Source organism: Salvia miltiorrhiza, chromosome 7 (assembly GCF_028751815.1).
Source record: "Salvia miltiorrhiza cultivar Shanhuang (shh) chromosome 7, IMPLAD_Smil_shh, whole genome shotgun sequence".
NCBI lineage: Eukaryota > Viridiplantae > Streptophyta > Magnoliopsida > Lamiales > Lamiaceae > Salvia > Salvia miltiorrhiza.
In genome coordinates, this window is record NC_080393.1 from 7,308,306 (window position 1) to 7,320,905 (window position 12,600).

The 12,600-nt window shown below is 32.6% G+C and overlaps 2 protein-coding genes across 2 annotated transcripts in view; both read left to right on the plus strand.

Moving 5' to 3' along the window:
* The window catches only part of LOC130992114 (nucleolar complex-associated protein 2), an 884,658-nt gene that overhangs the window by 699,754 nt on the left and 172,304 nt on the right, over nucleotides 1–12,600 (plus strand). The window lies entirely within an intron of this gene.
* On the plus strand, nucleotides 6,959–11,013 carry LOC130992118 (ABC transporter G family member 11-like). The gene is made up of 10 exons (XM_057916622.1): nucleotides 6,959–7,524; nucleotides 7,629–7,918; nucleotides 8,020–8,191; nucleotides 8,274–8,396; nucleotides 8,479–8,607; nucleotides 8,685–8,879; nucleotides 8,995–9,081; nucleotides 9,155–9,427; nucleotides 9,604–9,711; nucleotides 10,590–11,013. Exons 1-10 carry the CDS (start codon nucleotides 7,189–7,191, stop codon nucleotides 10,872–10,874), a joined length of 1,998 nt encoding a protein of 665 aa, XP_057772605.1. The 5' UTR covers nucleotides 6,959–7,188; the 3' UTR covers nucleotides 10,875–11,013.

The following is a 12,600-nucleotide window of genomic DNA, read 5'->3' on the forward strand; positions in this document are numbered from 1 at the left end:
TATCAAACTCAATTTTCTCCAAATCTATGTCAGATTCCTACATCTCAAAGAATTTTCACATCAGAAAATATCTCCCGCAATTTGTTTATGGGTTTTCAACGGCCAAACAAAATCAAAAAGTGGCAAAAAATGCAGCTTGGTGTGTGAAAGAAGATGTAGCCCTTATGTCATCTTGGATCTATGCTAGCGAAGATAGCATTCGAGAAAAAAAAATCAGAAGGGGAATCGCTTTGGGCACGTGTTCATAAATTATATGACAACACCCAAGCAGAAAATTCGAACGAGTTCAATGAAAGAAACATTGAATCGATGAAAGGTCGTTGGAAACATCTTAACGAAAATGGAAACAAATGGGTATTTGCTTGCAGGGAAGTAAACGCTCGAAGAAGAAATGAGATGAGCGACAACGATGTTGAGAAAGAAGCTCATTCCATTTACGAAGCAGGTGGAAGCAAGTTTCTAGACTAGATTGTATTTAATGAAGTTATGAGTAAACATCCCAAGTGAAATCTGCATGATAGCACACATGTTTTTTGTTATCAAAGTGAAGATGTTAATGGCCAGCAAAGTGGTGGCAGTTCGAAAAGATCAAAGACTTTAGAAGATGGGGAATTTTCTATCCCTTCTAATCCATAAAATCCAACATCTGAACAGTCAAGTGTGAGGCAAAAAGGAAAGAAAAAGGTAAGGTCTCACAATCTGAATTTACTAATGAATCTGTAGTTGCTGCAGAAATTCGTGCAATGAGACTCACTAGAGGTGCCGAAGCTGAGTTAATGAAGACTAGAATCGAACTAGAGCACGAAAAATTGCAAAGAAATGCAATGAAGATGAAAGAAAAAATGTCGCTTCAATTATTGTCGAAAGAGCACTTCTCTCTAGAAGACGAAGAGATGAAACGTCAACTAATTAAAATTGTGTTTGGAGAGTGAATGTATTTTAATCATGTACTTTCCATGTAATTTTAGTTTGTGTACTTTCTATTTGTGTGCTTTTAGTTTATATGTTTTCTATTTGTGTGATTTTAGTTTTGGCAAATTGTGTTATGTACCATGTTCTATGTTTAATTAATGATGAAGTGTATTTCAAATAAAATTGAATAATATTGGATCTATTTAGCCTCCCAAAACATTTATCCAATTCTGACATAACATTTGTCCAATTCACATGCATTTGTCAAATTCACATGCATTTGTCTAATATTGACACATTATTTCCAATACCTGCATATGTCATTTTTCTCAGGCTAGATCACATGCAACCGTGTCAATTCAAATCTAGCTATCTTATCCCACATTTCAATATGTATTCTATAAATGTCAGATGAAACACATCTCAATAAAATACAAAATTCTCACTATTTGCTCAAGCACACATTTACCCTATTATTTTCCCATTTCTTATACAAATATGTATGTCAATGAAAACTCTTCAGTTGATTCAGACTTAAGTTTTAATGTTTCCCATTCCAACAAACTTGATGAATGGGAAGAACGAGTTTATCAACAAAATCTTCAATTTGATAACATTATCAAGAATATGATCCTAAACAATCATAATATGATTGTAGGACATCAAATTACAACAGCCAGCTGGAGATATTGTGATAGGGATCGCGAGTTTGGTGTAGAGCGTTTGATCAACGACTATTGCAGTGACAGCCCAACGTATACTCCAAAGCTCTTCCGACGGAGATTTCACATGCAGAAATGGCTATTCATTCGAATAGTGGAAGTTGTTACTGCTAATGATGAGTTTTTTCCAATAGAGACAAGATGCCACCAGCAGAGTAGGTCTTTCATCATTGCAGAAGTGTACCGGAGCCATGAGGGTGTTGGCGTATGGGACATCTTCCGATGTTGTCGACGAGTATCTACAAATGAGTTCATCTTCGACAAAAGAAGCTTTAGTCCATTTTGTGGAAGGTGTTATTTCTTGCTTCGGTGGTACATATCTCAAAAGGCCTAATGAACAAGATTTGAGCAAGCATTTGGAGTTCTACAAGCTCGATTTGTATTTCTACGACGACAATGTCTTGTTTGGGACAAAGCTTTGACGGGAAAAATTATGATGGCTTGTACATCATGCATAATATGATAGTAGATGATGAACGAGATACCTACCAAAATTATTATGATCCAACACAATTTTTTATGGATACACCTACAAGAGTACAAACAGAGGTTGACGAACATTTCCGCTATTATACTAAACGTATTGCGAGCTTGTCTGCTTATATGACTAATAGAGATCAACTTTGCAATAGAGAAGCTCATAGGACTCTTCAAGATGATTTGATTGAGCACATATGAGAGACAATTAAATATGTAATTTGTATTTTTCTAGTTGTATTTTTAAGTTTCACGTATTGTACTTTGATTTATTTAATTTCAGTTATGTGTTTAATTCTTGTAATCTTCATTTGTGATTGAGTTAAGTATCAATTATAATATATGAGAATGTTTAATTATAATATTATTACAAATTCAAAAAATATATATTTATTTTATTTTGTTAAATATAATATATAAATATTTAATTTTAATTTATATTTTATTTTAGATATTAGATAATTAAACATAAAGTGAAAAGAAAAAATATGTAGGTTGGGTTGATGTCACCATTGGAAGTAAAAATTATACTCCATCCGTCCTTATAAAAAGTACTCCCTCCGTCCCAAACGAAATGTCTTATTTCTTTTCGGCACGGAGATTAAGAAATGTATATAAAATAGATAAAGTGAGTTGATGGAAATTATTTAAATATTAAGTATATAGAGAGAGTGTATTGCCAAAAAAGGAAACAGGACATTTCGTTTGGGACAGCCCAAAAAGGAAAACAGGACATTTCGTTTGGGACGGAGGGAATATTCATTTGTAAATGACACAATTTTAATAGAGTAATTGAATGTGTTGAGTGGAGTAAGCGTCCCACTTTATTGTGAGTGAAAAACTTACTAAAAATAGACTGGGAACATTTTATGAGAACGGACGAAAATGATAAATTGGATACATGTTATGAGGACGGTGGGAGTATTAGGTTGTGGGTTGTGTAGGTGGATGAGAGAGAGATGAATATTTTATTAAAAAGTTGAGTAAAGTTGGGTTTGATGAGTGTCACGACTCTATGTAGTCTTAGAGCATCTAGAGTGAGAGGCGCTATAAGGTGGTCCCCACTTTAGCGCCTGCGCCTCCCCTCCACAGTACAATAAAATCCTCATTTCCATTTAATCCAATTTTTACACTTCTATTTTAAAATTTTATTTTTCATTAAAAATAAATTTCAATGTTACAATAATTAAAAGAAAATATAAAATTATAAAATTATAAATATTACAATAATTAAAATTAGGTAAAAAAAAACTAAAAGAATTAAAAAAATTAGAATTTTAAAAAAACAAAGATCAAAATCAAAAATCAAAATACAAAAATTAAAAAATCCTACACAAACCCCTGACCCAAACCGGCGGCCCAAATCCTTTCTCTTCTTTTTCCTTCCACCACCGCCTCACCTTTTCCCCTATTTGTCTTCTTCTTCCACCATTTATCTGCAACTTTTTTTTTTGAATTTCGCGCGTTTGTCACACGCAAAGTGCCTTCCCCTCCACCGTGCCCGGTACGTTGCGCCATGCCCGGGTCGTGCCGTCAGCTGTAAGAATAAAAGGAAAGGATGTTGCACTGTCGATTAGTGCATTCGAATACGTTAGAAAATTAAGTAACTTTTGTGCATTAAATAAATTTAAAATATATTCATATGTTTCATAAAATGTATAAATTTGTTCAAAATGAAATATATAATAATTCTTTGTTTAACTTGACCATATATATATATATATATAGGGGAGAGCTAAAATAAGTACACTTCTTAAGATATAAAATAAAATCATTTTAAGCCCTTAAATCATCAAGATCTACGGTTGATTCGTAACTCTGTTAGATAGATTTATGGTCCTGAGTTCGAATCCCAAAAGTAAAAAAAATTTATTTTTCAAAATTCATACCTTTATAGAGCGAATGCACACGTGTTCTACATAAAATTCATACATTGAAAATTGCTCTTATTTCTTATTTTAAGATGTGTTCTCACGGTAGCTCACCCCTATATAGCTTCTCAATAGAACCTCTCTCCCTCTCTCTCTCCATATATATATATATATATATATATATATATATATATATATGAGAATAAATGTTATGATAATATATGATATTTGACATTTTTGAAAATAACTATGAAAATACTAGTATTGAATATAGGTATAAAACTATATATTTGGGAGACCTCAAAATATATAAGATGCTTCACCAAACATGTTAGGACATGTAGTATATAGAATTACTTCATTACGTGGGTTGATTTTGAATTAAGTTGGCAATTTTTATCTGCTTGTTAATTATGCAACCTGAGACTATACCTAATGCTAATGTTGTGCATTAAATAGTTGACAATTAGTCAATGCTATTAATTTATCATTAACAAAACAAGTTCAACTACATGCTTGCGTAAATTAATTAAAAGTTGAAACTCCCAGCTTGTTGTACCACTCTTGCCGTCTTGCGATTCAATTTTATTTTCGTATGTGCGATTCGATTTTATTTTAGCTATACCTAAGGATGGTTGAAATTAGTGAGTAATTATTAGTTAATTAACAATTTATCAAAATTTTAATTACAGTTTAGAAATTTTCAGCTAACTTTTAATTAAATTTTCAATTAATGTTATTGATTTTAATTATAAAATTAATTAAGTTTTAATTAGATTTATAAATTTTCAATTATAAGTTTATTATCAATTTCTATTTAAACTTATTAGTTGTAAATTTAATTTGGACGGAGTACCGAATGCAAACAAATATTTTGGGTTTTGGCTTTTCCCGAACAATAAATCTATGCAGCCACATTGTGGTCATCCACACACTAATATAATAAGGACAATCTTGATTTATTTAATTTATTTTTTTAAATAAAAATAAGATTTAGTTATTTTATTATATTCTCTACATTGTACTTATTTTTTTAATTTTTTTTTACATTTTTTATTTTTAATTTATTTTTTAATAAAAATAAAAAAGTTACCAAAAAATTGCAAAAAAATAACTATTGTGTAGAGAATATGATAAAATAACTAAATCTTATTTTTATTTTAAAAAATAAGTTAAAAAAATTAAATTATTTTCTACTTAAGTAAATTGTGGGTGGCCACAATGTGGCTGTTTAGCATTACTTTTTCCCGAAATCGATCTAGAAGTAACTACTAAATTAAATTGCAAATATTTAATTGATAGTGCGGCTGTAGGAGACTAGATACTAGATAGAGGTAGGACCAAGTGTTACCATCTGTGTGCTAATTAAAGGTTTTATTTTTAAATGTATTTTCCAGACTTTTAGGAAATACTAGTACTTAATTACGTAGCTGGTATGGATTAAATTATTTGACCTGCAGGCTGCACTGGTTATTTAATGAGAGCTAGGAACATAATAAGCAAATGACGGACCCCATTATTTCTTTATATAAGGACACTTTATTAGTTTTATATTATTAAAACAAATATATGCTACCCTAATTTAATTTACATTCCAAGTATTTTCTATTTACTAGTAGTGCTTAGCATATTTTCCAATTTCATTCTTCACTCTTATATTTGGTATAACCATTACTAACATATATATGTGTTTGTCTTACATAATTATGTTACCAAAAATCATAATCGGCTTTACACAGCAAACTTTATCATCGTCCAATGGACATGTGCTTCACGGGATATGGTTTAATTAATCAAAATCGGCATATTCAAACCTATTTCCTATGACGGAGTCATGGTTTATCTTAAGGGTCCAGATTTGTTATGATATAACTTTATCATAACATTTTTCTTGCACGTATATTTTTTGTACATAATTTTATTAGTAACCGTTACGAATAGATCTCTTTCCATGTGAGGGTATTAAAGTTAAGCAAATATCAACATGTCCTAATGAATTACATGTTAAAAATTAAAAATATTTAATAACAACTTGATTCATTTCTCCAACCGCACTAATATGATCACATACAAAATGAAAAATTAAATGTTCATTAAATCAAATAATGTATATTTTGAAAAAAGAAAAGAAAAATAGTAGCATGTAGGGTATAATTTAAGCTAGGAGATACACATTGGTTGAATCAATACTTGACTCATTCATGTTTCAAGCCCACTTATAAGTCAAGTACTACATTGAATCGACTCATCATGTTGACTCATATGAATTATTAGAATGAGCTAGTCACTCGTATACTAAATTAATCAGTTGACTCATCGGCCAAGCCGACTCAAGCTAAACGTGTGCAATGCACGCGCCACACAAAAAAATTACGAGTGAAGCTCATGCATACGAGTCGCACCTCGAGTCACCCCATCCTGCATCGGCTGATTCATCGCTAAGGCTGATTTGCACTAGTCGATGAGTCAACCCAATATGGATGCTCTAACAACTAACATAAATTAAAAATATGTAATTAAAGTATATTAACAATAATATTTGATAATTTGTTAAATATTTTAAAGTGTATGGTTTATGAGTTGGCGTCATTTATTTCCGTACAATCTCCAACCTTTCTACATTTTAATCTGTTATTGCAACTATTCTTACTTTTATCATGTTATTTTAATTTCACGGAATAAGCTCAATCGCACGCAGATTAATAATATGGCAAAGAAAACTAAACTATAGTATATGTTATAAAAGAATATGATTGAGCTTAGAAAAGTGCCAAAAAACAGGAGAAAAAATTGAAGTTAAAGAAATTCAATCAGATTAATCACCTCTATGCAGAGGAGAGTATTTCCTTGAGTAATAATAATTAATTTTTGATGATTTATGAATAAGGTTTGCTATTTTGATATAAATTAAGTCCGAAGAATACTTCCAGATTAATCAAGTAGAGAAAAAAAATTGTGTTTTGATAGAAAATGAACAAAATCGAATTTTGTCCCTTCTTAATTAACCAACCAACATACCCCCGCCCCCCTAATTTCAAAATATCCTACAACCACCCTAACTAAGGCTATTCAGTCTCATCTCTTTTCTTTAATGTTTTCTCGATCAATCTCCATTGCTTCAAATATGAAATTTCTCCTTTATGATTAAAAGACGGAATACAGCATTTTGAAATAGAGGATCTCGTCAAACTCTAGCGGCGGCGGAGATGGGGGAGACGAATGATGGTGTGATCATGGAGGAGGAGAGCGAAGCCGGAAACGGAGAAGATGGTTTTGCAGTTGAGAAATCCCAAGTTGCATGCAGTCTTGTTTGGAAGGATTTAACCGTAATGATCGCTCTCACCAATGGAAAAACACACACTATTCTCGACCAACTCTCTGGCTATGCTCAGCCAGGAACTTTTACAGCTCTCATCGGACCTTCCGGCTCCGGCAAAACCACGCTGCTCGATGCCTTATCCGGCCGCCTTGCCCCCGACGCCTTCCTCTCCGGAGCCATTCTCCTCAACGGCCGTAAGGCCAACTTATCTTTTGGGACCGTTGTGAGTCTATACAATCTTTATTTCTCTCTCAATTAATAAAGATGATGATCATCATATCTTCAAATGTATCGATCTTGATATTTTTGGATCGTTTGGTGGTGCAGGCATATGTAACACAAGACGAAAGCTTGATTGGGACTCTAACAGTGCGAGAAACAATAGCATATTCAGCTCGATGCCGCCTCCCCGATAGGATGAGCTGGTCTGAGAAATGCGAGATCATAGACAACACCATCCTAGAAATGGGACTTCAAGACTGTGCCGATACTGTCATAGGAAACTGGCACTTGCGAGGGATCAGCGGAGGCGAAAGGCGAAGAGTCAGCATTGCACTTGAGATCCTCATGAGGCCAAGATTGCTCTTTCTTGATGAACCAACCAGTGGGCTAGACAGGTTAGACCTACAAAATTTCATTGTCAGAGCTCCTATTGTCTTTCTATACTTGATCGATTTTTATTTTGTAACTAATAATATTTGTGGAGTGGCGCATGCAGCGCCGCAGCATTCTTTGTGATTCAGACACTACGCGGATTGGCTAAAGATCAACGGACAGTTATAGCCTCAATCCACCAGCCTAGCAGTGAAGTGTTTGAGCTGTTTGACAAATTATGCTTGCTTTCTCGTGGCAGAACTGTCTACTTTGGCGAAGCTTCAAAAGCTGACGAGGCAAGAATTAATCTCTCTCTTTTCGTAACGGTTAATTACAATTTACAACCAACAAAATATGAGACTGAGAAGTTGTGTGCAGTTCTTTGCCGGTGCCGGTTTCCCTTGCCCTGAATTCAGGAACCCCGCTGATCACTTCATCCGATGCATCAACTCCGATTTCGACAATGTCAAGGCAACTCTCGGAGAATCAATGAAGCTGCAGGTGCGTATTTTTAATTAGTCCCTTTCCTTTTTCACGTTTCTATAGATAAAAATAGTGATTTATTTTACTCTGTTTATCACAGTTTGAGGCAGATGATGATCCTCTAGGGAAAATGATAGCTGCTGAAGCTATCGAAATACTTGTAGACTCTTATCGTAGCTCCGAATATTGTTGTTCAACAAATGAAAAGATTGAGGAAATGTCCAAAGTTGTAAGTTTTTTATGATTGAATCTGTCAGGTTGTATACATTTTCTTTGTAAGAAACTATTTTATTTTATTTTTATTAGGAAGGAGGTGATGTAGATTTTGGAGGGAGTGAAGCGAGTTTCTTGAGACAAGCGATCACATTAACACAACGCTCGTTTATTAACATGTGGAGGGATTTTGGGTATTATTGGCTGAGGCTTGTGGTATACATCGTTGTCACCGTCTCTATTGGCACCATTTACTTTGATATTGGAACTGGCTATACTTCCATCCAGGTAACATTTAATGCTAATTTCCCAAAAAAACAAAAAAAATCAACAACTTAATAAAATTCACAAGGATTTGAGTCTAATACTACATTATATAGCCTAAAATAATTGGGAAATGCAGGGGAGGGGAGCGTGCTCGTCTTTCGTCTTTGGTTTTGTAACCTTCATGTGCATTGGAGGCTTCCCCAATTTTGTGGAGGATATGAAGGTAACCTTATACTACTATATATCCCTTAGATATGGAGCACATGCAAATTTCATAATTGTTTTTATTTGATTAGGTTTTCCAAAGGGAGAGGCTGAATGGGCACTATGGTGTGGGCGCATTTGTTATAAGCAACACCTTGTCAGCAATGCCATATTTGATTATGATAAGTTTGATTTCTGGAACAATTTGCTACTTCATGGTGAATTTCCACTCTGGTTTCTCGCATTATGCCTTCTTCGTATTGTGCCTTTATGCGTGCGTGAGTGTGGTCGAGAGCCTCATGATGGCCATAGCTAGTGTTGTTCCTAATTTCCTCGTGGGGATCCTCGTCGGCGCCGGAATTCAGGTCCCTACGCTTCTTGCTATCTCTACTTATTATTCACGGATGGATGAGATCTTCTGTTCCACAATTAATACTGTTTCATAAAATATTCCCATTATATCATGTTAAATTTGGCTTCAATGCCACTTTTGTATGCTTATATACTCATATGCATGTTTGTGTTGTGTTGAATTATTCAGGGAATATTTATGCTTATGTCTGGCTACTTCCGACTACCAAATGACATCCCAAAACCTGTTTGGCGCTATCCTGTGTCGTACATGAGTTTTCACTTCTGGGCTTTACAGGTAATGTACAATCAATTAATGCAGTCTTTCAACATCTCCTGCATCATCTGTAAAAATAAAAATAATTATTGGATGGGCTTTGATAAGCCCGATTATGACCATTTAGATAGTTTATCCCACCTCCTAATGTCTCACTAGAGTATCATTATTCAATTTTTAGTTTTTCTTCTTCATTTTTTTCCTTCAATATCAAATTTCTTGTTTTTATAATTTCATTTTATAATTATTAATTAGGATTGATTATATCCCATTAAGACATTAAGCTATAAGTATAATTTCATTTTTAAATTCATAACTAATAATTATGGTTGACTATCCCATTAGTAATAGATGCTAAATTAAGATTTTTATTAATAACATTTTTAATAATAAATATTATTAAAATAATAACTTTAATAATGAATCACGAGTGAGATATTAAAAAATATCGGACACACGATCCGAACTAGATGGTAAATATAATACCATTAGAAATTATTGGATTACAGTATAGTAACATGTAATGATTAAAATATTCTACAATGGAGCTAGCTAGTACACAGGGAAATCACTAACAAAAAATTTGGAGATCGAAAGTTTTGCACAAATTTATTGTTCGATTCTAAGTTTGATGACGACACGTAGGAAAGGTTGGACAAAGTTTATAAAAGACAAACCTTATATTACGACCGAGCTACTACCTAAAAGCATATACAACATAATCTAAAACGATATAATAAAAATTTGTAGACTCGTCTGTACGAAGAGTGAGATTAAAGATTCAACTCTCATCATTCTCATTTTTCCCTATTAAAAAAGAAGTGAAGATTTGAAATGTTCATTAAGAAAGTAATTGTTCATTAAGTGAATAATTAACGATAATATATCACTTGTTGCAGGGACAATATCAAAATGATCTGAAAGGATTGATGTTCGACAATATATCAGCTGATCAACCTAAAATCTCAGGAGAATTTATTTTAGAAAATATATTTGAAATCGATGTTCGTCGATCAAAATGGGTGGATCTGAGCGTTATATTCAGCATGATCATCATATACAGGCTCATCTTCTTCATAATGATCAAAGCCAATGAAGACGTCATACCATGGATTCGACGTTATGTTGCAAAGAAAAGAATACAACCAATAAATAATACTAATAACAACACTGTTGCTACATAATGTTAAGGCTCATCAACGTTTCTCTGTTTAGGTTCATTGAATTTTGTATTCGAATTCCTATGTCTTAACATTAGAAAGGAATACGACCTATTGTATAAACTAAAATTGCGGATATCAACTTCTTTATTTTTACTTTTTATTCGATAGAGGAGAAACGACAAGGTTTGAACTGATCAAAACTTCGCTTACAGATTGAAATTTGCATCGCTTGATTGCTAAGTGAGATTATTTTTTAACTTGTAAAATGCAATATTCATATAGTTATAAACTTATAAACATGTCGCATGAGTTTTCACTACAATATAGACGGGGTGCGGGGTTAAGACAGAGAAGGATTTTGTGCAAATTCTTCAAAATCTGGCCTTTTACTATTAATTAAAAAATATAAGAAAAACAAAAAATTATATATACTAAATTATATAAAAAAATGACTTAATTAAATCTTGCTTGCAAATGCTATTAAAGAATATTTTCAAAGGTTGCAATAGTAAACTCGATTAGCTGGTTTTATAACATTATAATATTGGACATGCTCCACGGGCTATACTTTAGTTAATCATATTCAAACCTAGCTGCTATGTGGTTGTACATTCTTTGGGCCCATCGATGCCGTTGACAAATACAACTGCTATTGTAGTGCTTCGGATTTTATATACTTTGACAAAGTGACACGAGTCTTAAAAAAAATAATTGAGTATATTAAAAGTAATGAAAAAATATTATTAATTAATATTAAAAATGATAATAAATTGAAAAGTAAAAATAAATAAAATATTATAAGTGATGGATATAAGTATGAATTTTTTTTATGGATGTCCCGATAAGGTAAAATAGAAAATTCTTTTATGGAGGAAGGGAGTATTTTACTTCTATTAACAAATTTAAAATTTGTGAATAAATAAATAAGTTTTTTTCTTTCAATTTCAATTTTTTCAAATTGAATATGATATGGATTTGATATGCCAACACTCCAATAAAAATTATTTACACATGAAATATATATATATATATATAAATTAATTTTTAAATTCATATCACCATCTACTCTCTCTCTCTCTCTCTCTCTCTCTCACACACACACACGACTAAAAGTTTGGGGAAAACTTTATATTTTGTATGCGTGTGTTGACCAAGCGGTAAGAGATTAATGCCTAAGGCCAAAGGTCTTGGGGTTCAAGTCCCCTGTGGCGTGACCTTTAAATTTCTTTATTTAATATTATTAATTTATCAATAAAAAAGTTTGGAGAAAACTTTTTCAACCTCACGATTTTCTTCTTCGGTAAAAGCACCGCCACTGCCGCTTCACTGTTCACTACTGCTTCACGTCACCGAGAGGGTGAAGAAGTTTTCTCCCATTTCTGGCTATGTGTTTGAAAGAGAGAGAGGACTTGTATATGAGATAGAGAGACATTTTATAGTCCCTCCATTCCATTAAAAGTGACTTGTATTTGATTTTGAGTTGTCTTACTATAAGTGATCTTTTTCCATAAATGACAGGATTTAACCAATAAAAAATGTAGCCCCTACCATTTTACAGATTCTCCTTATTTTATGTTCAATAAAATAAATTGCCACTTTTAGTGGAATATAAGGAGTATATAATATGTATTTATTTTAAATAATATCAAATGTGTGGTTTATGAGTTGATATCATTAATTATTGCCACAATTTCCTATATTTTATATCAGGTGAAAATGATATCTATTTGTTTTAAAAAATAAAATA